Genomic DNA, 23,205 nt, shown 5'->3' with positions numbered 1-23,205 from the left:
AGGCACTGGGAAGCACCCGAGGGAGCTGCCCGAAGCAGGAGGAATCCAGGGGTCTGCCCCTTTCCTGGGGGGCAGGAGGCCAATTTCTCCATCGGGGTCACCCACTGGAGCCAGTACACACGAAATGACCGGTGTGGAGCAGGAAGGGTGAGCCCCCGTTGTAGGATCTGCATAGAGGAAGACCTAAATGAGATGAGAAAGAGTCTTAATTAACTCCAGAATCTTGTTAATTAGAAACCTCTCTGCATTAAAAACTGCTCCAGTGACCAGACCAAATGAGGATGCTGCTTTTGTGCAGCAAGGGCAAGCCGCTGAGTTCCTCCAGCTCATGCTCGGTGCCATCAGGACCCTGCCCTTGCCCCATCCTCCTCTCTGCCCCATTCCCTTGCCTCTCCTGGCTCCACAGCTGGTGGACGGGGGCTTGCAGGCTCCAACTGAGCCCCCCCAGGTCCCAGCAGGAGGGGAAAAAACCCCTGGGTGGCTGGGGTGCAGGAGCAGCGGGGTCTGAAGGTACACACGGGTCTGGGTAGGGAGGAAAGCCTCGTCCTATTGCAGGCTGGCAGAGTGAACTTCAGTTTATGCCCCTGGCGTTTTTTTTACAGCTCAGCTATTCCATTTAGGGTTTCAGAGCCAGTGGAAGGAAGCTCGGATCGCTTCACTGACCAGCCATAACATCCAGCCAGTACATTAACTGCCCTGCTGCCCTGATCTGATGTGGTTTTACAGACAATAGCTACTGGCTATTTAGGCAATGTATAAATTAGCATATTCTGCACAAACTAGGCGCATATTTAAATTAAAGGAGAGTGCCCTTTATTTGTCAATCACTCAGCATCCACATGTTTACATTCCTTTAAAAAGACAATTTCAGCCTCCCTCCTACCTCCAACCGCACGCCTTGGCGGGGGGGAACGCTCTGCCCTGTTGTCGGAGCGCCTCCCCGGCCCCCTCCCCTGCCTCTCGCCTTTAATTAAGCCCGTTGCAATCTGCTCTCCTGGAATTTCGCTCCCCGTTCGGCTCGGCAGCCTGTGACCTTCGAGGCACAGCACCTCCGCTGCTGCTCGGGCCGGCGCAGGGGGGCAGAGATGGGGAGATAAAGAAGTCACCTCGCCAACGAGCCACCAGAGCGAGGGCAGGCAGCAGCGATCGGCTGCTCACACAAATCTGATTGCCAGCGCTGTTTCAGCAGCAAACTTCACCTGCTGCTCTTCTGGTGAGGCCTGACGGCAGGAAAGTAAGAAACAGGCTGGGTTTGGAGATGTATCGAAGGATGGGCTGGGTGAAGTGGTGCTCCGAAGGGAAATTAAATGATTTTAGTGGTGTTTGGCGAACCTGGAGCAGCCTGAGCGGGCACCAAACCCCCCAAGGAGCTGAGGGCTCGGGGGAAATCTCCGCTCCCACCCCATCAGTGACAGCAGAGCAGCAGGGTGGGATGGCAGCGAGGCCAGCTCTGGATTTGGGTGCACCAAAAAAAGGACACCAAGGGCCAGGTTCAGCTCCGGGGGGATGTGGGAGAGCAGCCCCTGGCCCTGCCACCAGCGTGCCACCAGGCAGGGATTTCCCATTTTGCATCCCTGAGAATCTCAGGGGGTTCTTGGAGCTCTGCAGCTCCTGCAGATGGGAATTGCTGTCCATCAGCGAATTATCACAGGGCTTCTGTCGCGACAGAAGCTGACAATAAGGCACCTTCCCCTGCTAGATGAGCAATCAATTAAGAGGGAGGCGCCTTTCTGTAGGACAACACTATTTCAACATCTGAAATCCATCACTGGTGCTTTCCAGTCTACAGAAAACACAAGTTAAAGAGGAAAATGTAAAATTGCCCAGGTCGTGAAATGTTCCTAAGCACCTCATCTCAGCTTTGTCTGGGCTATCACACCGTAATGCTGATAGAAAATAAAAAATACATATTATATATATACACGTATTATATATGTGCTATAAATATGTAGAATATATAAATATACATTAACATATATATATTATAATGTATTTATATTTAAAATATATTTATATATATAAAATGTAGACAGATGTATGCAGCTTTCAGAAAACCACAGCCAAAGAAATGCCCACTTGGCAAAGTTTGCCCTCTGCCTGGTAGCCAGCTGCCAACATCTTGCCCTGGCACACCGGGGCCGTTGTGTTTATTTAAGGCCAAACCAGCATCGATTGGGGCCGGATGGGTCCTGAACAAAGCTCTGGGATGGAGCGGGGCCGGTAATGGGCGCACGCTCGGGTGAGCTCGCAGCCATTTCGCTGAATTCCCCCGGGGCTGGAATTCGCTCCCGTTATTGTCTAGAAAATAAACATTTTGTTTGTTAAGGAACTCTATTTAAGGCGCTGAAATGGAGCTTTGCATGGCATGGAGGGGCTTTCCTGGAACCCTCTGCAGCCGGGTGGCTTTGGAGGAGGGTTTGGAGGAGGCCCAGGGGCTTCTCTGAGCCTCGGAGCAGCCCCCATTGATCCCAGCCGAGCTAAAGCAGCTCCTTTGCTGGAGACCCCCGGGGCGGCAGCGTGGGCTTTGTTAACCTCTCACCTCCCCGTATGAGCTCGGCCGCCCACTCCCACCCCTCTCACTTCTATCCAAAGGCGCTGGGCTGTGCCAAACCCCGGTGGGCACCCGTTTTCCTGCAGGGTTTGGATCCCTGCTCCCAGGCACCGCTTTCCCTGCACAAGCCAAAAACCGAAGGTGGAAAAACGTAGCAAAAAAACGCCTCTCCTGGGAACAGCCGGTAATTTATAGACCATTGCACGGCCAAGGATGAGTCCCTGTGTTTGGGCCCTTCCCTGCTGCCAGCACCGGAGCTGAGCACCGTCCCCTGCCCACCCTATCGGCCCCTGCCCACCAGCGTGGGACCCGCCGAGCGCAACGAGGGAGCAGCGAAGCACGGGAGCAGAAGGGCATTAATCACCTCGCCGTGATCGGGGGCTGGCTGAGCACAGCGCTGCCTCGGGGCCTTTCTGCTCCCGTTGTCCCTCCTCGTGCCCCGCTTTGCTGCGCTCGCAGTCAGCTGCACCACCAGCCCGCGGTGCAGGCTGCTCGGCGCCCACCCTGCCTGCTCCTGCTCCTTTCCAGCAGCCCCCTGCCAACTCCAACGGGACGAGGTGTCGCCGGGGTGGGGATGGAGATTGCTCGGCTGCTTTTGGTGCCTCGCTGCATGGGGGAGCGCTACGGGCCTGCCATTTCTCAGCCAGCTCTGCTCAGGGTCCCGCATTGCTCAGGTTGGAATCACCTCACTGGGGCTTGAAAGCTGAGCCCTCTTGGGGAAAAAAATAAAAATAAAAATAAAAATAAAAAATAAAAAATAAAAGGAAAAAGAGACCCCTCCCAGGCTCCAAACCCACAGAGGTGCGTTTTTCCACCTCGAAAGACACAGATTTATTCTTTGGAGGCCCCTTGGCTGGAGACGGATGTGCGCACACAACACACGTTGCTTTAACTTCCTGGCTCTCCCAGCCGTGCATAACACAGCCCAGGGAGCTGCAGGCGATTCGTCTGCGTGCCACGGGAGATGGATCAGTCAGCAAATTGTTTTATTGACCCGCGGCCCCGCTGAAGGTCGTTTCTTTTGGTGGGCCGGGCAGCACTCCTGGCACAGCACGAGGGGCGGAGGAGGCTCAATCCTCGTACAAACGTCAGCCAGGCCCACAGGCAGCAGGGATGAGGGTCAGGTGCGGGCTGCAGAAAAACTGGGCTGCTCCCCGAGCTGCTGATGTGATGGCACCAGGGAGACAAATGTGGATTTTCCATGACCTGGGGGTGCTGGGGAGGCTCGGAGAGCAGCCGTGGAGCACCGTGTCCACCCATGTCCATGTCCCGTGCCCACCCGTGTCTGTGTCCCACATCTCCCCAAGCACCCCACAGCTCCCAGCTGCTTTCCCAAGCCCCGATCTGAGCTGGAGCCCTTCTCACTGCCATCGATTTGACCTAAAACTCCATCAATCTGGGGCGGTGGGGTCACCACTGGACACACACACACACCCAGCAGCCTCATATGAACCCCCCCGGTGCCCTTGGCCCACCCGGTCCCGTGGCTGCTCCTTGCTGGCCCCATAATATGATATAATATTGTTTGGAAAGACTGATTTGGGGAAGAACTGCCCCATTTCAGCTCACAGCTCAAAACCTCATACCTGGATGGGACCAGGCACGGAAGCACAGAGGGCAGAACCCCGTGGCAGGTACATCCCTCGTCAAAGTCGGGGCAAATGTGAATGAAATTGGACAAAAGGCATGGAACAGAGAGGTTACAGCAAACCCACTGACATCTCCCTGCCAGCACAGGGACCCTCTGTCACGTTAGGAGTGTCCCCGAGCCCCTCACAGCATTGCACCCAGCACTCAGCACCCACATACGGGACCAAGTCGCACCCACCCTGCCCCACAATAAATGGGTCTGAAATAAAATCCGGGCTTTTTCCGTCCCATCCCAGCCTTCACACTTTTTTCGACTTTACCAATGTGCCAGCTTTTTTCAAAAAAAAAAAGGAAAAAAAAATAAAAGGGAAAGTAGCACATCCCTTTGTGCAATGCTTTTTTAAAATCCCTGTTAAGTTCCTGTACATGCTGACAGTTTTACAATTTACATGACAGCTGGCTTGCTTGGAGGAGATCTCTGTTAATTAAAATAACACAAAGGGAAAGAAGCGAAATCGTGTCAGCGGATAATTAATTCGGAGCAGGGCACCAGGCTGCGCGCCGATCCCGCTAACAAAACTCTGCAGGAATTCACAGCTTGGCAGGGCCCAGCTCCCGCAGCAGCTCTCGGGCCGGTCCCTTCCCACAGGACGCGTCCCCACGTCCCGCTGTCACCCCGCTGAGCAGGGCGCAGGGCGCTGCACCCACCTGGGGCGAGCCAGGATGCGACCTGCACCTTTATAGGGTCCAGATCTGGCCCCAAACCTCCTCCTTGCTGGGTTCTGCCTCACCCAGAGGGATGCTCACTGCTTCTGTCTGCTCCAAACCTGCCACCAGCTCATGGCTGTCCCTTGTCCCCTGTGCCTTGTGCGCCTCTGTCCTGCACCCACATCGCCGTGTCGGTGCCAAGGACAGCCAAGGGGCCAGCTCTGCATTCAGAGCCTGATGCCCCTAAGGTCAGGACGTGCTGAGGATGCACACTTTGGGTTTTTTTGCTCCTCGGGGCTTTGCTCCAGCCCTGCCCGCGGTGCCCAGTACTCCCCCCATCCTGCCCCGCCGGCTCCCTGTACCCAGCCGTGCAGGCAAAGCCGGCCGTCAGCACCTCGCCGCCGAGTTCTGCTTAGTTAACTATTCTGCTGCTCGCTCTCGCTGCTTTGGTGTGCTGATCAGGCGGGCTTGGAGATGGGGAAAGAGAAAAACAGCACAGAAAGGGAAGAGAAAGAGCAGCCCAGGGCTCCAAAGCAGCTGAGGTGTCAAAGACAGAGATTTAATGAATGTGCCTGCGGTTCACCTGAACAGATGAGCACAAGCTAGAAGGAGAGAAGGAAGAAAATGGAAAAAAGAAAGGATCATTTTTCAGATTGGCAGCTCCCCTCCCAGACATCTTTTAACAAGAGAGAAAAAAAAGGGACTCCGGCACAGCGTTAAAGGGCCAGAGCCGGCTGCTTCCCTGCACCACGGCACGAGGGTGCCCAGGCTGGGCTGTGGGGTTGGGGCTGGGTGTCACAGCTCCCTGAACCCCCAACCCATTTGGCATCGAGCCCTTCGGATGGGACAGGACCCGGTTCCCCCCTGCGTGGAGCTGCCCAAGGACAGAGCTGGAGGAGCACCTCTAGAAGCCAGGGCTTTGTCCAGTGATGGAGTTTTGTCCAGGTTATTTTGGAAGAAGCTTTTCTGTACTAAAACAAGGAACCAGGGGGCTTCCCAGCCCCAGTGTGTGCAGGGGGTGGTTCGGAGCTGGGGGTCCCCGCAGCCCTGTCTGAGGAGAGGGGTTCTGCAGCCACACAGCAAGTGGCCAAGCTGCCGGTTCATTTGTCACCGTGCCACCAGGCCCTGTCTGAAAGCAAGCAGTAAGCGACTGCCTGGAGAACAGCTCCGTGTGCTGAACACGTTAATAACAAGAGGGGTCAAGAGAGCTGGCTCGGAGGCCCTTCGCTCTGCCAGGAGGGTGATGGTTGGCACCTGGGGCTGTGGTGCCAGATCCATACCTGGGTGCTCACATCCGACCCTGTCCCCAGCAGCAGGAGGGGCACAGACACCAACCCCCGACCTCTGGTGCTGGGGAAAGCCGACCACACCGACTGCCCAAACTCCCAAGCTGGAGTCAGATTTGGCTTCCACTGGAAATCACAGCACAGCCCTCCCACTTGTTATTCCCCCATCATGACTCCGTGTTTTTTTCTCACGCTTCTCTTTTCCTGGAACTAAACGGAGATGGAAGGAGAGGAGAAACAAGAAATCTCCAGGCTAGCAGCCGGGGAGCCTTCCCACATTTAACTCAGACCATTTTCCAAGAAATGTAAGATGTCCACGGAGAGTTTTGTCCATGGAAAGAAGGAGGAAGGTGAGCGTGGTCCAAGCGACCCGGCTGGGCTGGCAGCCCAGGGGCACTTCAGCCAGGCCAGGCGAGATTTGCTGTGTGAGAACAGAACTGCTCAGCTCCGGGCACTTGGTTTGGTGTTCTGAGAGCCTGCCCAGGCCCCGGGGTGCACGGTGTCTGCTGACGGATGTAATAAAATCTGTTTATGTACGTGAGCGAGTCGGGGGTGTTTTTAACGCAGACAGTTCAACTTGGCGGCAGTAAAAACAGCACGACTGCCTCTGAGGACTGAGCATCCCACCCTGTTTTGCAAACGGCATGAAAGCAGATTTAGGACTCCTTTTCCCCTGCGTCTCCTTCGGTTGCATGCCCAGGCACTGCTGCAAGAAGCTCCTTTATCGGTGGCCAGCGTAACCCCGCTCGCCCTTCACGCAAACACCGACGCCCCAAAGAGACCCTGCACATTTCTTCCCATTTGTGCCTCGCTCCCGAGCTTCGTGTGCCCGGGGGAATTGGGAGCAGGAGTGCTCCAAAGCCTGAAATAAAGCAAACACATGGTCCTGCTGGATGGGGGCTCGGGGCGGTGTGGGAGCAGCAGCACTCGCTCCTGCGCTGCCCCGAGCGCGCGGCCGCAACGAGGGTTATTTGGGTTTTAGTAGCTGCAGGACACTCGTTTAGCAGCGAGGACTTTGATCTCATTGCCAGAGAGTTTCTCCTTCCCTTCCCGTGTGCGTTTGCCTGGCTTTTGTCTCATTACAGGTGGACGAGGATGCTCCCGGAGGCAGCCAGGCTGCAGCCCCAGCCCGGAGGCTCGGGGACGGGACGCGTTTGGTCTGTGCGCAAGTTTGTCCGTGGGCCTCCAATTATGCTCAGCGCGCTGAGCTCTGTCACATCGGGTTCTCATCAGGGACAGCCCTGGCGTGGGTCGCTGCTTCCCCCCCTTTTTATTTATTTTTTTTTCCCTGCGTGGTTGCGTTTTTCTTTATATTTTTAATGGTTTTGCAAAGGAGCCCTAATAACGGAGAGGGGAGCGGGGCTGCCGCACCTGGGGACTGTCACCCCCAGTGCTGGGCACAGGGACAGCCCCGCAGCCCTTGGGATGTGCTCTCGGCTCAGCCTGGCTAAACAAACCAGCAAGTCGCATCCCCTGCACATCCACATTTCTCCTTAAAGCAGGGGCAGCCTTCTCAGAGCCCTAATCCTGATTAAAACTCCAGTGTTGAGTGAGTCGTAATCCTCGCCACCTCGGGGCCATCTTATTATTATTATTATTTTTATCCATTAAAACCTGTTTTCCCTAAATGAAATAAAATATAAGCAGAGATAACAAAACTCATTGCTTTTTTTCGTGTGTGTGTGTATATATATATATAAAAGAAAGCAACATTTCACATTCAAAAAAGAAGTTAATAAATGGCCAAGCCCCAACAGATGGGGGTGTGTGCGGAATTTGCATTTTTCAGATTAACATGCACGAGCGAAGATAGAAAACGCACTTGCCCCGGGGAAATAATTTGAGAAATCTTTGCATATTTTATTTAAAAGCATGCCGCGTTAGGCAGGGTAATAATGCAGAGCGATGGTGATTAGGTTGGGCCTGGAGGGATCGCAGCCTGGGACCCTCCCTCCTCGCACTCCGTCTCTCATCCTCCCTGCAGCCCCCCCAGCCCAGGGGGCTGCACCCCGAGCCCCCCGCTCTGCAGATAGCCCCAGCAGGGGCCAGAGCATGGTCAGGAGTGTGTTACATGGGCTGGGTGCTGACTCCACCACGATTCATCTCAGCAACTCAAGGAAAGCCTTCTCCTTCCGTGGTTTGCACATCTGGGATTTGCGGCATCCCGTTACGGGATCCGAGCACCCAAACCCCAAAGCTCTGCTGGAAATCCTGGTCACAGTGCTCAGGTCCTGCAGCGCCAAGCTCCTGCTGCATGGTGAAGCCTGGCCTGCTGCCTCTGGAGCATTTTTGTCATCCTCTGCCTTTTTGAAGTCAGTAAACCAAGGTGCATCCCTCAAAACGCATCTCGGCCTCGGCGCGCTTCGCGTGGAGCAGGCTTTAAAAATGCACAGCCTCTGCTGGGGGGAATTTGGGCAGCTTAAACAAAATGGGATGATCTCTCAGAAAGTGCTTCTGCTGGAGTGCTACCAGCCTGCTTGTCAGCATTACGGATCTGCCAGCAAGGCCTGAAAGCCCTCGACAAAACGTGCTTCATGTCCCCGTCCCATGGGGAGCATCGAGCTGCCCACGAGCGCACGGTGCCAGCTCACCGCTGATCCCATCGCTCTGCTCCCCCAAATTTCAGGCTGTCCTCAGGGTCCCTCCCCACTAATTAATACCCGCCGAAGCCCAAGCAGATGGAGGTGCAGCTCGGCCCCTCGTGGGAGCCCAGCCCTGCGAGGAGCCGGGGCGAGCTCTCCTCCAGCTCCTGTTCACACCAGCGCTGCGAGGTGAGGGTAAAACCTGCGGGGCGCAAGCCTGAAGATGAAAGTCCCGGCAGCTGTGCGGTTTAACAGGGTGATAATTGGGCAGCGGGGAGGGAGGGGAAAGAGCAGAAAGAGGAGGCAGAGAGAGGGCAGGGGTTTGGTGCTGAGCTGGGGGCTTGGTTGCTGCCCTGCTGCTGGAGGCGGGATGCGCCTCTGTGCTGCGCTCCTCTTTGGGGTCTCTTCATTAGGGAGCATCTGGGGGCTCCTCACGGCCCCGCTGATGGTTTTTGGGGAGCTGGGGTCAGCTGGTGGGGAGCTGAGAGGAGGGAGAAGCCCAGAGGTCTGTCCTCTTTGGGGAGGAGAGACCCAAAGAGCTCCTTGGGGTCAGGGACGCTGTGCCAGGGACGTGCGTGCTGGGCCTGCTGATGTGCCCAGGAGCTGAGCAGGGGAGGCAGGAAGGGGAAAGATCCTACAATTCTACCTAAAACACCAAAATCAGGGATACAGTGCTGTTTTAGGTTTAGAAAACCTTAATATTTTATTTAACATAGGCCCCTTACCTCCAGCATTTAAACCCAATGCCTCGTTTACCACCTTTTGCAGGCGAGGAGACCTTGTAGGGGTAATGGGGGCACAACCCTGAGCCCCGAGAGACTGGTGCTGATGGAGGAGCAGCCCCTGGATCCCTGTGCTGCTCCTGCCCTCCTGCTTCTCGCAGCCGTCCCCATCCCCTCGATGCCCACCGGCAGCCTCCAAACCTGGCTTAAACCAGAGCAAAACCTCCTGCCTGGCAAACACAGCCCCTGCCGCTTCCCCCGGCTTTGAAATCTGACCCAGAGCCCGGCTCTCTCCCTGTCTGCTCCCATTATTAATAAACTTTGAAGGGCTCCCTTCTGTCCTTAATGAGATTAGTGTTATTTTCATGCATTGCTGCAGGGCAGAGGGCTGAAAAAGTGGCTGAGCTGTAAACTAAAGGGTGCTAATCTATAGAGGGTGGGTCCCCCGTTCTCACCGCCTCGGGGGCTGGGTGAGAGTAATCAATTAAAAGAGGGGATTAGAGGTGCCGTGGTCACCCCCGGTATTGAGGTCACCCCCGCCACCCTCCTGCAGCAGGCGGGTGCACGGCGGTGGCACCGGGCAGCATCCAGCCCTGCTCAGAGCCCCTGGTGCGCCCGGGACCCAAAGGAGCAGTAGGGGAAAATCTGTTGTTAATATATTAATGGCCACAATTTGCTTAGCGGGTCTGTCTGGGCTTTGGAAATGAATGCTAATTTAAAGCACGACCTCGCTATGGTCTTTTTTTTTTTTTTTTTTTTAACTTTATTCAAGAGCTTTTGTTCCGCTACGAACACGGGAAGGAAAAAGTACGCGGCATGGCCAAAATGTGGTGTTGCTTTCGCTGTAGTTTCATGGTTTTAACCAGGAATTATTGTAGGGAAGGAGGGGGCGGCCTGGCTCAGACTGGAAGCGTGGAAACCCAGTTCCTGTTTGCACTACGGGGCATGGAAGAGATCAGCTCTTTGCTCCCCAGGAACAGTTTGTAGGGGCTGGGTCTGTGCTACCTGCTGGGCACCAACAAACCTCGTGGATCCCCGTGGTCCATGGGCAGCTCCCAGGATCCCTGATGGATCCCCGACCTCCCCTTTGGATGTCAAAACCCTATTTGAAAAGCAGTCCGGAGCTCCCACCAGCTGCTGGCCCAGTTTTGGGGAAAGGAGGGAGCAATAATTGCCTTGATAAAGGTGCTCAGGCGCTGACAGTAATTAAATGCCTTTTCACTTGGAGCATCCCGGGCTGGGGATGCCCAAACCTTGGCCACACGCTATGGGGACCACGGTGCCCCCAGCTTCATCCTGCACATCCCTCACTTCTGCTCTAGTTTTCTCATCCCAGCCCCTTCTGGGCCACGAGGACATTTAGATACCACCACACAACAGCACCTTTGGGTGCCAACACGCCGTGTTAAACCCAGCCGTGCTCAGCACCAGGCACAGGACCGGGGGGACACGTCTCCTGCCAGGCTGCCACCGCGGCGCGTCCCTGCGACACCCGGCGGGCTCCGGCCCCCGTGCTGACCCTGACGCCTCTCTCACCACTTCCACGTGCGAAGGGGACGTCAGTTTGGGTTTATTGCAAGCCCCGTTATGTCTCGGTGATAGTTATGGGGTGCTAAAGGGATTAGCAGCACGCACCGTCTGCTGCGCGCTCGGGGAGGGGACGGCGCCTTGCTCCGGCAGATAACGCGGGGGCAGAAATTGCAGAAGGGGAGGCTGTGAAAATAATTACCTTAATTTCAAGAGCAGCTTTAGAAGGAGAGGAGCCCTGACGTCGTGCGGAGGGATGTCGCCTGCCTGGGTGATGGCTTCAGGCCCAGGGAAAGGAGTTTTTCCCCAAACTGCTGCTGGGCACCATGTGTCGACAGTGGGGCTGGGCTGAGCCCCGGGGCGCACGGAGGAAAGGGGGTGAGCATCCCACCTCGATGGTGCCCCGAGACCCCAGCTCTTGGGGTCGGGGCTCAACCCCTGCCACAGGCACCCTGGGGTGTTCGGCACAAATCTGGCAGCTTGGGGGGAGCAGCCAGAGGGGAAGACACCCTGTGTGGGGTGGGCACCCACAGCCCTGAGAGCCCAGAATCAGGCCATGAAGCAGCTACTGTTTGTTATTAAAGCTTTGTTGGGTTTGTGGAGGAATAAAGGATTTTTGGAGGGAGAAAATGAGGGCATTGAGGCTGGCTGGGTGTCTTGGGGCCATGACCCACTACAGAGGAAAGTCTCTGTTAAACTCCAGGTGCCCCTCGTGTCCCAGGGGACCCGCTGCCCGCCCCACAGTGCCCCGTGATGGCATTTGGGGCTGCTCTGCGCTTCCCCAAACCACCACCACGGTCTCACCGTGAGGACAGGGCGCCTCCTGCTCCCCCTGCACCAGGGCTTTGCCCCCGTAGCTGCCCCCCAGCTCCCACCTCCAGCCCCCCACCCTAAAAAACAGCGCTAGGAAAAGCGTGCCTGGCGCTTCCCTCGCTTTGTCCCAGCCCTTCCACATCTCCCCCTGCCCCGAGGGGCCGGATGCGTGGCTCAGGGGAGGGCTCACCCCAAAAAACCCCCGTGGCCGGCCGGAGCTGGGGGAGCCCCTACAGCCCTCCCCTGGCAGCGGCTCTAATCCTGGTGGCTGCCTCGCCGTGGGCTGTGGATTAGGGACCAGCCCCGAGCCCTCCTTTGTCCTCCCCATTGTGGAGCATTTTGCTCGCCTCTGCTTTAGCCCTTGTAACCATTTTGCTGCCTTTTAAAAGCGGGCTGAATAGGTGGGAGGGGGACGGCGAGAGGGGTGGGGAGAGGCTTTGAGGCTGAAGGGGAGCATTCAGGCTGCAGCTGCCCCGTCTCAGCGCCTTCCCCGTGACCCCCACGGGCGCCGCGGCGGCCACCGAGCATCTTTGGCGATTCGGCTGCGGCGGGACAGCCCACCTGCTTGCTCCGGACAAGCACTTTCATGCCTGTTGGGATTAGAGATTTTAAGTGTCGTTCCAAATTGTGCGGATAAACAGTCTTGTGAAAACTTGTTATCGGGGCGAAAAGGCCCCCGCCGCCGCCCTCCGTCCCCGGCCTTTTGTTGGGGCAATTTTTATTGGCGGATTGGATTTGATGAGGTTTAGGGTTTATTCTTAGGACTCCATTGAAGAGCTGAGCCTTTGTCTCACGCCGCGGAGCGTGAAGAATATGAAACGGAGGCGAAAATAAATCTGCTTTTCACACGCGTTAGCCCCCGCTCCGGGCAGGGACCACCAAACGCAGCTGAGAGCAGCAGCGGCCCCTGCTCCGGGCTCATCAGCTCCGGGACCCCCCCGCTAACAGCCCCCCAGGGACGGGACGGGCACTTCCACTGCACCTCGAGCTGCAGGAGCAAGGGAAGGAGCCCGGTGAGGCCAAACAGCTTTAGGAGGTGATGGGGCCGAAAAAGCCCAAATTGTAGCATCGGGGAAGGCTGCCCTCCCGCACGGAGCTCCCAGCCCTCATTACCCGCCCCCCTCCCCAAAAAACTCCAGCCCCACCGGCAGGTCAGTCCCGTAATCGCTTCATTTATCACCAGTCACTTCGGGAGAGATTCATCACCGGGGTAATTTCCGAGGAGTTTGCTGCAGGGGCTGCCTTTCATTTGCGAGGAGCTCCCCGCGCCTTTCCCCTTCATCGCGGGAGCCTGCTCCGGCACGCTGCGGAGCACCGGGGGCGACCCCACAGCCCTGCTCCATCCCCACCTTGTCCCCGTGTCAGGGGGATGCCACCGAGCCCAGGGGACATGGCACTGAGCTGGTGTCCCCAGCATGTTGTGTGCAGAGCCGGCAGCGCACCAGCCATGAGGTTTGGGCTGAATCTAAGCAAAATAAAATAAAATAAAATAAAATGGGCTAGGGGGCTGACCACAGTCTGCAATAGTTTTTGGGGAGGTCACCTCCTGCCACTGAGAGCCTGAAGATGCTGCCCGGTTCCCTTCTGGCTGTCCCAGTGGACACCTTCCATCTGGACAGCTGTCCCTTGTAGGTGTCCCCAGGAGGAACAGCACGAGAGACAGGGACAGGAGCTGTGTGAGACTGCGAGCAGAGGTGTCCACGTCAGTGCCACACGCTCGGGACACTCATGGTCACGTCAGGCTGCCCTAGGCCATGGGGTCGGGGTCGTTGTGCCACCAGGGGTGCCCCGCTCGCTGCGTCGCCTCCCGCTCCGCATCAGCAAGATCATCCCTCGATACCCGCTGGTGTTCTGGCTCCTCCTGTTCGGATAAGATATCTGTAATTACACGCATGCCGAATCGGAATTATTTCCGCAGCGCAGTCCTAGCGCTCCGCACCCTACCCAGAAACCCGACAGGAGGCTCCTCCATCAACGGGGAGAAGCTGGGTGGTGGCACTTTTGGTCACCTTGGGTGGTGACCAGCTCTCCGGAGAGCATGGCCATCGGTGGCCACCTCCAGGAGCTAACAGCATGTCCCCAGCGCCCCAAGGGGGTCTGTGCAGGGTCCCAGAGGTGTTTGATCCCATAATTATGGCTTGCAGTGGTCACCACGATGACTGCTTTCCCAAAAGAGATGCTGGAAGTGGGGGCTGGTGGAGAGGAGTGAGTGCGCTCCTCTGGCCCGCGCCGTGTGAGCTGTCGGGTCGGGTTATCCTAACGGCCCCGCCGGCCCTGCCATCAATGAGCTCAGAAGCGGGGTTGGCTGGGAAACAAGAACAGTTTCGTAAAACGTTCGAGGTTTCAAAATTTGGGTTTCTTCCAGTCTGCGGCCAAGCTGAACCCGTTTTAAAAGTTTCCCATGAAGAGCCACCCGTCCCCAAAGAGCCGCATGCCCCAGGGACCAGGCGCTTCTTCCCCTCCCGGTGCCCTACACCAGCCTCACACATGGCACAGGGGTCCCACCACGGGCAGGACATTTTGGGGACACCTTCCCAGCCACCCCTGTCGCTGCAGCATCCTCTCCGCACCGCCGCCTGCTCCTGGTGGATGCCTCATTTGGGCCCCCCCGGCTGCTTTTGGCAGCTCTCGCTGTCACGTTGCGTTATCTGCTCCATGGGGCCTATGAAACTGTCCCCTGAGGCAAAAATCCCCCTGGCAGTGTGGCCTCGACGGGGTGCAGGAGGGGACGTGGGTGAGGAGACCCCGAGCTCGGCACCGGTCACGCAGAGTGGGTCACCGGAGGTTGGGGAGGGAAATTATTTGGGGATGGGGAGGGAAGATATTTGGGGATGGGGAAGGAAGTTATTTGGGGATGGAGAGGGGAGTTATATGGGGACAGGGAAACAAAATCCCACCTGAATTTCAAAGGCATCTTCCAACCTCCTCCTGGTGGCACCTCCCTCTGCCTCCCTCCCACCACATTTGGGGCGATTTCAGGGTTTTGAGCCAGGCTGAGCCCCTCATCTGGGGCACAACCCCCACCCCCAGCTCTGAATTCGCCCTTCATTCTTTTTGCCTCCTCCTCCTCCCCCTCCCTGCCTCAGCTGCCTGCTGAATGAAGGATGGGTTTTTAAGCCTTTTTTACCCCCAAGGCCTGCAGCGCTGGCTTGGCTGCTATCGCTGGGATAAATGCAGGCTTTTCGGCCTAGAGCAGCATCCGGGGGAGCCGCGGCGCTCCCCCCGTGCCGGGTTATCAATCCCCGCTCAGCGCTGCCAGCGCCGGGCTGGGTCCTCTCCACTGGGAGCCCTCTTCTTACCCTCTGGCCACGAGAAAGACCAGCGTGGCTTAATTCCGCGCAGTATCAACACCAAACAGACTCAGCCCCGATGCTACTGGCTCCTCTTAATTCGCCTTTGTGTTCTTCGTTTTCATGAATTTTTCACAAGTTTCCCAGCTCTCTCCGTGCCGCCGGGCTGCGGGCGGGTTGGGTTCGCCGTGCGCGTCCGTGTGGGGCCGGCGTCCCGCCGCCTCGCCTCCTGCCAAAAATGAGGTGGCAGCAAGGTGCTTGGGCTCTGCTCACCCCATCCTCATGTCCCAGAGGTTTTTGGGTGGTTCGAGCATGAAAACCTCGGTGGAAGGACCCAGGTTGGTATCAGAGCAGCGCCCAGGAGCGGCACGGTGCCCCCGGTGCCAAGGGCAGCGCCATTTCCTCCCCAGCCCCATAAAAATATGGACGGCGCCATGCCATGGTGGGGAAGGAGATTTTTGGAAAGCAAAATGAAACAACCAGATCCCTCAACAGGCTTCAAAAAACCAAACATTTATTTATTTATTTATTTTGCTCTAGTGCAAATGCAACCTCCATCCATGACCGAGAGCTGGGAGCTGGGAGCTGCCTTCTCCTTTCCAGCCCTGCCCGGAGAGCAGTGAAATTAAGGCAGGCTGGAGAAAAACGGAGATGAGCCCAAAACAGAACATCCAGATAGGAGTGCAGCCCAGGCAGGGCTGTTCATAACCACCCTTTCAGGTTGAGTTTAAGCACAGATAAGATGGGAACCTGCCTCCAGCCACCCCAGCCTGAGCCTTCCTCCGCTTCCAGCTTCGTGGTGCCGGGGCCAGGAGGACAGGGGGGCGAGCAGGGAGGAGAGCAGGGAGGTGAGCAATATTTTGCAATGAGGCTGCAGCACTTCCATGCCCGGGTTTGTGCAGGGGAAGTCGTGCTCATCTCTGGGCGCATCACGGGGGCTCTGGAGCCCGTCCTCAGCAGCCCAGGGCCACCATCTCCCCCCTGTCCCAGCCGAAAGGAGCTGGCAGAGCCTTGCAGCCGGCACCGTTTGGGGCCGGGGAGGTGTTTCTTGGCTGCCCGTGCACAAGCCTCATTTTTAAGCCCTCAATCAAATGCTCCTAGACAGCGAGCTCGCGTGGCGCTCGGATTATTATCCCCTTAGAGGACTGAAGTGCAGCACGGAGGCTGCCGGGACTCCAAGCCCTGCTTGCAGGGCTCGAGATATTTCAGCGCGGCTGCTTAAAGCCACGCAGGCTTCCCCCCCAGCAAGACAGCCACTACATCACACGGGGAACGCGCTCCGAAATAATGATGTACAACTGGCCTTGAGGCGCTCTTTGCAGCTTGATTGGCCTCAATGGCAGGAGAATAACCGAGAGTTTATTGCTTCTCTTCCAGTGATCTTTACTCCCAGCTGTTTTCCCGGGGAGGGCCGGATCCCCTGCCCCATGCGAGGAGGTGGCGAGGTGCTGAGCGCACCCAGGTCCCGGGATGGGGCTCTGCCAACAGGGGGAGAAGCCTCCAGCCCCCGTTTGAAGGCTGAATGGGTTTGAGCTGCTGGCAATGAGACCCGGTCACCTCCTTGGTCCCTTCTCCTCCTTCCCATGGGTGCAGCGCCTGTCACCACCCAGGCCACCGAGCAAGCCACTGCCTTGGCTGCTGCAAAGCCCCCGCGACCTCAGCAGTGCCCCAAAGCTGCTTTCTGCCTGCTCAGCTCACTGCTGGCTGTGCAAAAACAGAGCTGGAAAAGGGGGCAAAAAAAAAAAAGAAAAAAAAAGAGCGTTTTCATGCAGAAAGATGTTGGCAGTCCCCAGCTCCTGGTGCGGTTTGCAGAGGGCAGAGGTGAGATGGTTGCAGCTGATTTTTTCCCCCTTTCCTTTTGAGGAGCTGTGCTGCAAATAGCCTGATTTATAAGATTTCTCTATCATTAAAATGTAAATGAAAACAGACACGAAAACAATCTGAATTTCCAGCCGAGTTGCTCTTGCTTAATATTCTACCCCGAAGGGGGATGTGCGGAAGCAACAACATTTCAAAGGGAATCATTAAAGAAGGCAGGCTCAGACTGCGTTTCCATCAGATACCGCGGCAGAGCCGAGCGCTCGGTGCCTTCCCCATCGTGGTGCTGATGAAGAGGAGGCACGGGCAGCGCGACACCTCCGGAGCTGGGGACGTCGGGGGGGGGTCACGTCCCGGTGCGCTTTGCTCCGGCACACGTGCCCGGGTGATGTCTGCAGCGTGATGCACGCAGGAGCCGGCACCATCGTGCGAATCCTTGCGGGGCTGTGCCCCTTTTTGAGTGCCTCGTGGGTTTTTGGAGATGCTCGGGGTGTGCAGAGTTTGGCTGCACAAAAAAAAAAAAAAAAAAAAGCCTGGCTGGGTGAGGAGCCTTCCCCACTAAGACGCACGAGGAGAGCCAGAACCTTGCGGTCAGAGCATCCCGCAGCACTGCTCACCACGCAGCAGTGGGGCACGTCCCTCCATCCCCTTACCCCCACTCCTCCTCCCACCCTGGCTCATGCACGAGCACGGGGTGAAGCCCCAAACCCCATTCCTTTTTTATTTCCCCTGCACAGGGGGCTGCAGATCCGTGCTGCTCCGACAGATAAGGGGATGCATGGAAAAGGCTGCCCAGCTCGGATGCCCTGGGGCAGGACGGCTGAGACCACTGGGTGATGCAGGGCAGAGCTGCTCCCCTCTCCTCTTTTCTCCTCTTTTCTCCCCCTCTTTTCTCCTCTCTTCTCTCCTCTGGGACCTCCCAGGCAGCGGCAGGTGCTCGGCCACGGCGGCACATATGGATTCTATAAGGGCTGAGCTCATCTCCTCGCCCCAGGGAGGGCGGTGGCACGGGACGGGGCTGCCGGGTGCAGGGAAAAGCCCTTCCCACTGCAAAGCGAGTGTGGGAGAGCTGCAAGTCCCCGAGACACAAATGGAAGAGCCCAGGACGCCCTTTTTAGAGTCACTTTTCAGAGTGGAAATACACTGAAAATAAAAAAGGAGGGCTTTAAGTGCATCCCAGTCTGGATCTCTGGATGTTAATGGCCCGCGTTGATTCATTTTCTTTTGTACTTTCATGGCATCAGTTATCACATCGTACGATTTTATTTTTAAAGGCCTTTTTTTAAGCCCACAAAACACTGGAAATAGTTAGGCTGGATTCAAATTACAAGGTAAAACATTTCCCTCCAAACCTTCCTAAATGCTTGATTTTCTTTTATGCCATTATTTTGACATCTAAAGAAAGGCACCGTGTGCCAAACCTTGCTTTGCGCAGTAAAATCGGCCCAGTGTTGCAGGGCTTTAATATAATAATAACAATAAACTTCCAGAGGAGACCTTAAAAACAAAGGGCCCTGTCTGCTGCGCATGGAAATTCAGGCTCACATGCCCCGAGGTCCATGGCTCATTTTCCCCGCGTGCCGAGGAAGCCGTCACGTGCGAGCCCCGGCTCCAGCCCCACTGGGCGGCCAGATCCAGACCCCACTGGTGTCACTGGGTTGTGCCATCATGCTGGGGGGCTTCGAGGCTGGAGCAGCTCTGCACAGACCCCGAGAGTCACAGCATCCATCTGCAGGAGGAGAATCTGGAACCTTAATTTTGGGGGCTTGGAAATCTCTAAGGATGGAGAAATGCCCAGTGTGGGGCCAGGTTGAGCCCAGCCATGGTTGGATCCTCACCCACGAGGGGCTGGGCAGGGCTGGCACGGGGCTGTGGCGGGATTTCTTTGCGGGGTCACCATCCCCCGGGATGCAGAGCGAGGACATCACCCCCTGAAGCTGGCACAGGCTCAGCCCCGTGGGTTTTTGCGTCTTTGTTTTCCCCCCTGCAGTCCATGGGGGGTTTAATTAATTCGCAAATCTCGCTTGGGTATCGGAGCTGGGGGTGGAAACACTTGGGAAGAAGTGGATTTTGCAAATCACGGCTGGCCATCTACACCCAGCTCCGGGGGCGCAGGCATCGGGGCTCCCAGCGCTCGGGGAGGAAGCCTCTTGCTGGCGGAGCAGATCCACCCCTTTGATCTGCTCCCGCAGTTATTCTTTCATTTCTTGAGCAAATAATCTGGATTTTCACAATATTTACCTTGGAAATAATTATTTGTGTAAAGCATTCGACCAAGACAAACAGAGAATCGCTCAGCTGGCTAAGGAGAGCAGCCGGCCCGGGGGTCTCATGTTCCCCTGCATCTCCTGAGCCTCCGTGCCGCGGGCTCGCGCGAGCCAGCAGCCAAAAAACGGCCACGAACCCGGCTGGCAGGGGCTGGGGACACAGCTCCTCGTGGCCCCCACTCCTCAGTGACTTAAAGGGTGGAAAAAGGCAGCTGCCCTGCCCGGGAGTCCCCTTCAGGCACCGCTACCCCAGTCCCCGAGGGTTTTAACTGGGGCTATCGCATCCTTCAGGTCCCCAAGGTTCAGCGGCTGTAGAGGAGAAGCAGGAAAGGGGAGAGAGAAAAAAAAAAAAAAAAAGGTGAAGGAAGGTTCAAAGGCCTTTTTTTCATCTCTATTTAATCTCTGCGAGGCCCGAGGCAAAGTCACCTTCGGGTCAGCACTCAGGTGTTTTTATCTCCAGCCCCATCAGCGCCGAGCTGCCCCCCCAGCCCTGCCGCTGCCCGCCTGGAGCCAGGCTCGGCGCAGGAGGGGGCAGCTCCAGCCCCGCACCCCGTGATGCTCCCAGGTCAGGAGGGGACCGTGCTGCAGAGAAGGAGAAAAGGAACAAACCCACTCGGCTGTTTCACCTGCGAGGTTTTTATTAGGGCGTGCACAATGCCCGTGGGCTGATATGAAGCATGCAGCGGGTGCTGAGCAGGAGCAAGCACGAGCGTGGCGGTGTTTCGGAGCAGCCGGGTGCTTTTGGGGACACTGTCGGGCTCAGCTTTGTGCACTCTGGGCAGGGCGGGAGCGCAGCCCAGTCCCGACTGCATCCGGACCCCAGGGTGCTGCTCCTGCCACACCAGCAACTTGAGCACAACACGGCATGTAAGCGCTTGGGAAAATACAGCAAGCATGCAGAGCATCTCCTTTTTAATCTCTGTTTAACGAGGCTGTTCCTCACAGTCCCTGTGCAGCCCTCGCTGGATAAAATGCAGCTCAGAAAAAAAAAAAATACTGTTTGCTTTAAAGTGATAAATTAACACACACACACACGGCACGACTCTGCGAGCGGCTTCCTGATCATGCACCGCGGTGAAGCAGCTCCCACAGCACACGGATGTGCATATCTAGAACCTGGCTGTAAAAAAAATCGGAATTAACTCTTCTCTAATACTGAATATGTATATAAAAAAAAAAAAAGTATACAGGATTTGAAGCCATTGAGACTTGGAATTGTTTTTAACCGTTCTGAGGTCACTTTTCAGGGTGATTCTCACCCTCTCTCTGTCTCTCTGGAGCTGGTGCGTTAGCTCAGATCGTATCTGCAGGGCTTTAAACGTGCTTCATTAGGCTGGGCACTGGGGCGAGGCCCTAGGAATGGCACGGGACACCTTGCACAGCACCACCGGGCTGCTCCAGGTCCATGATGCGGGACGGAGGCGACACCGTGCAAGGAGCCTCGAGTGCTGGTGCATGTGCCGAGTGAGGAAGAGGAGAGGTGGGCGACGAAATGTCCTTTAAAACTCTGCTGCGTGAGCCACGCGACACCCGAGGTGGCCCTGGGGCTGTCACAGACCCCCCCCTTTCAACTACGCACCCTCTTTGGGGTGCGTTATCCGGCAATAAACCCTCACGGAGCTGCAGAGCTCCAGGGACTTGGCCAGCAGAATTCGTGGTGCCGAATGCTCGCACGAAGGGCTCCAAACGGGGCTCAGGAGGCGAGCAGGAGCAAACCCCGGCTGGGAGCTTGGGGCAGCTCTCAGAGGCTGGGGCACGGGGCGCCCTGCTGCATGCAGCGGATCAGCTCCTTGCGGTTGTCCAGGATGGTGTCGAAGCTCTCCTGCAGCCGGTTCTGCTGCTCCACCACCTTCTGCTGGAGGCCGTGGATCCAGCGCAGCAGGGCCAGGCGCCGGTACATCACCAGCTGCACGTGGTGCTTCTCCTTCTCCCGCTCCTTGAAGCGCTCCTTGTCCTGGAGGTGCTGCACCGCCTCCGCCAGCACCGGGAACAGGGGTTCGGGATGGGATTCGGCCACGGGGGGGGCACCGGGGGGGTCCCAGGAGCCACCGCAGGCGCTGTCGGGGCTGTCGATGCTGAGGGCGCTGCTGGCGTAGCCGTTGTCCTCCACGGGGGACCCCGGGGGCTCGCCACCCACCGCCCCCCCGACCTCTGCTCCCTCGGGGGGGCTGCGCTCGCCCTCCTCAGGGGGACGCGCTGCGCTCCGGGGGGTGTCCCTAAGCCCGCCCTGCCCCTCCTGTCTCCGCGTTAATAACAGCAGATTATCGGAGGGATTTGGCGTGTTTTCGCCCCCCCCGGCCCCGTCGCTGCCCAGCGCATGCTGGCTCCAGTTCTGGTTGCTGTCGCACCCCTCCCCGGAGAAGTTGCAGTTGGGGTCGGGGCCGCAGCCCCCCCCCGCCCCCGGGAAGGCTGCGCCCAGCGTGGGGACACCTGGGAACGGGGAATTCAATGGGGCATCGGGCGGGCAGACGGCAAACATCTCGCCGGGCTCCTGCCTGCAAGAGAGAGCCAGGCACCGGGTTGGCATCAATATGGGGCCGGGGGGCTGTGGGATAAGGGGTTTGGGAGGTTTGGGGTGCTGGGGGGGGTCAGGGCACGTTGTGGGGCATGGCAAGTGGGTACAAGGGCTGGCCAAACAAGGAGGCAAACGCCCTCGTACTTCGTTTGCCTCATTTAAAGCTGCCGAGGCCAAACTCCTGCCCCCGGGGTTTTGAGGTGCCTCTGGGCTGGGAACCCCAAATGGCCCCAGGGTCGGGGGGGGCACGGCTGGGGCAAGCACCCCGCCTGGAGCCACGGTTTTATGGCTTCCTTTTGGCAAGGGTTGGGGGGCATGCTCATGCCTGTGTCCGCCAATTAATTAATTAATTAATTAGTGCCACGCTGATGGAGGTTTGCTGGGAAGGAGATGAGGCTCCAGCAGGAGGAACATTTATTTATGGGGTCACCCGTGGGGATGAGCCCTGATGGTGTGGGCTGGCCTGGTGCAGACCCCCACCATGGTCCTGAGTGCCCCCCCCCCCCGGGTCCTGCGGGGTCCCCCCTGGTCCCGTGCCCCCCCCCGGTCCTTCTGCAGACCCCCCGGTCCTGCTCCCCCCCACCAAGTCCTGCGGGCACCCCCAGATCGTGCAGCCCCCCCCTCGGTCCTACAGCATCCCACTGGTCCTGCTGCCCCCCCTCCCGATCCTACGACCCCCCCCGGGTCATGCAGACCCCCCCCTGTTCCTGCATCCCCCCCCGGTCCTGCAGGACCCCCCCCAGTCCTACGACCCCCCCCGAGTCCTGCAGACCCCCCCCTGTTCCTGCAACCCCCCCCGGTCCTGCAACCCCCCCCCCCCGGTCCTTTATCCCCCACCTCCATTCCCAAGCCCCCCCCTCCGGCCCTGCCGCCCCCTCCCCACACACACCCGGTGCCCCCCCCCGGTGCCCCCCCCCCGGTGCCGGCAGCGCTCACCGGCAGCCCCGAGCCCGCAGCTCCGCCGCCGCCGCCGCCTGGGGGGGGGGGGGAACGGAAACGGGGAGGTGCCAGGCCCCGCACTTCCGACGGCGCCCCGGGTCCCCCCCCCGCTTAAACGGGATCTGGGGGGGGGGCACCGGGCACGGGGAGGGGGCTTGAGGGGTCCTGAAGGGGTCCTGGGGGTCGTGGGGGGCGGCGGCTGGACGGGGCCCCCGCACACGCGTGGCTGTGGGGTCCCGCGGGAGGGGCGGGATGCTCCGGGGGGGGACCGAATAAGGGGGGGGGGTCGCAGGGGTGTAGCCCCCCCACGGACATCCTCGTGGGCAGTGGGGTCGTGGTGGTGCAGCCCCTGTCCATGGGCAGTGGGGTTTGGGGATGCAGCCCCCCCCATACACCCCCTATGAGCAGTGGGGTTTGAGGATGCAGCCCCCCCCATAGAGCCCCCATTGGCAGTGGGGTCATGGGGATGAAGCCCCCCCACCCCTCCATGAGTAGTGGGGTCACAGGGGTGCAGCCCCTCTCCATGAGCAATGGGTTTGAGGGTGTAGCCCCCCCATACACCCCTTGCAGACAGTGGGGTCAGGGGGGTGCACCCCA

General features: G+C 58.1%; 1 protein-coding gene across 1 annotated transcript; it reads right to left on the bottom strand.

The window, feature by feature from the left end:
* Positions 1 to 19,770: 19,770 nt before the first annotated feature.
* On the bottom strand, positions 19,771 to 22,752 carry C21H1orf216 (chromosome 21 C1orf216 homolog). Its single transcript, XM_068657551.1, has 2 exons — positions 22,606 to 22,752; positions 19,771 to 21,649 (listed from the first exon to the last, which is right to left on the bottom strand). The coding sequence occupies exon 2, from the start codon at positions 21,631 to 21,633 to the stop codon at positions 20,896 to 20,898; it is 738 nt and encodes a 245-aa protein (XP_068513652.1). The 5' UTR covers positions 21,634 to 21,649; positions 22,606 to 22,752; the 3' UTR covers positions 19,771 to 20,895.
* Between the last annotated feature and the right edge of the window lie 453 nt (positions 22,753 to 23,205).

The sequence above is a fragment of the Anas acuta genome, chromosome 21 (assembly GCF_963932015.1).
Source record: "Anas acuta chromosome 21, bAnaAcu1.1, whole genome shotgun sequence".
NCBI lineage: Eukaryota > Metazoa > Chordata > Aves > Anseriformes > Anatidae > Anas > Anas acuta.
Note: the sequence above shows the minus strand (reverse complement) of the source record. Positions and strands in the feature narration are given on the sequence as shown.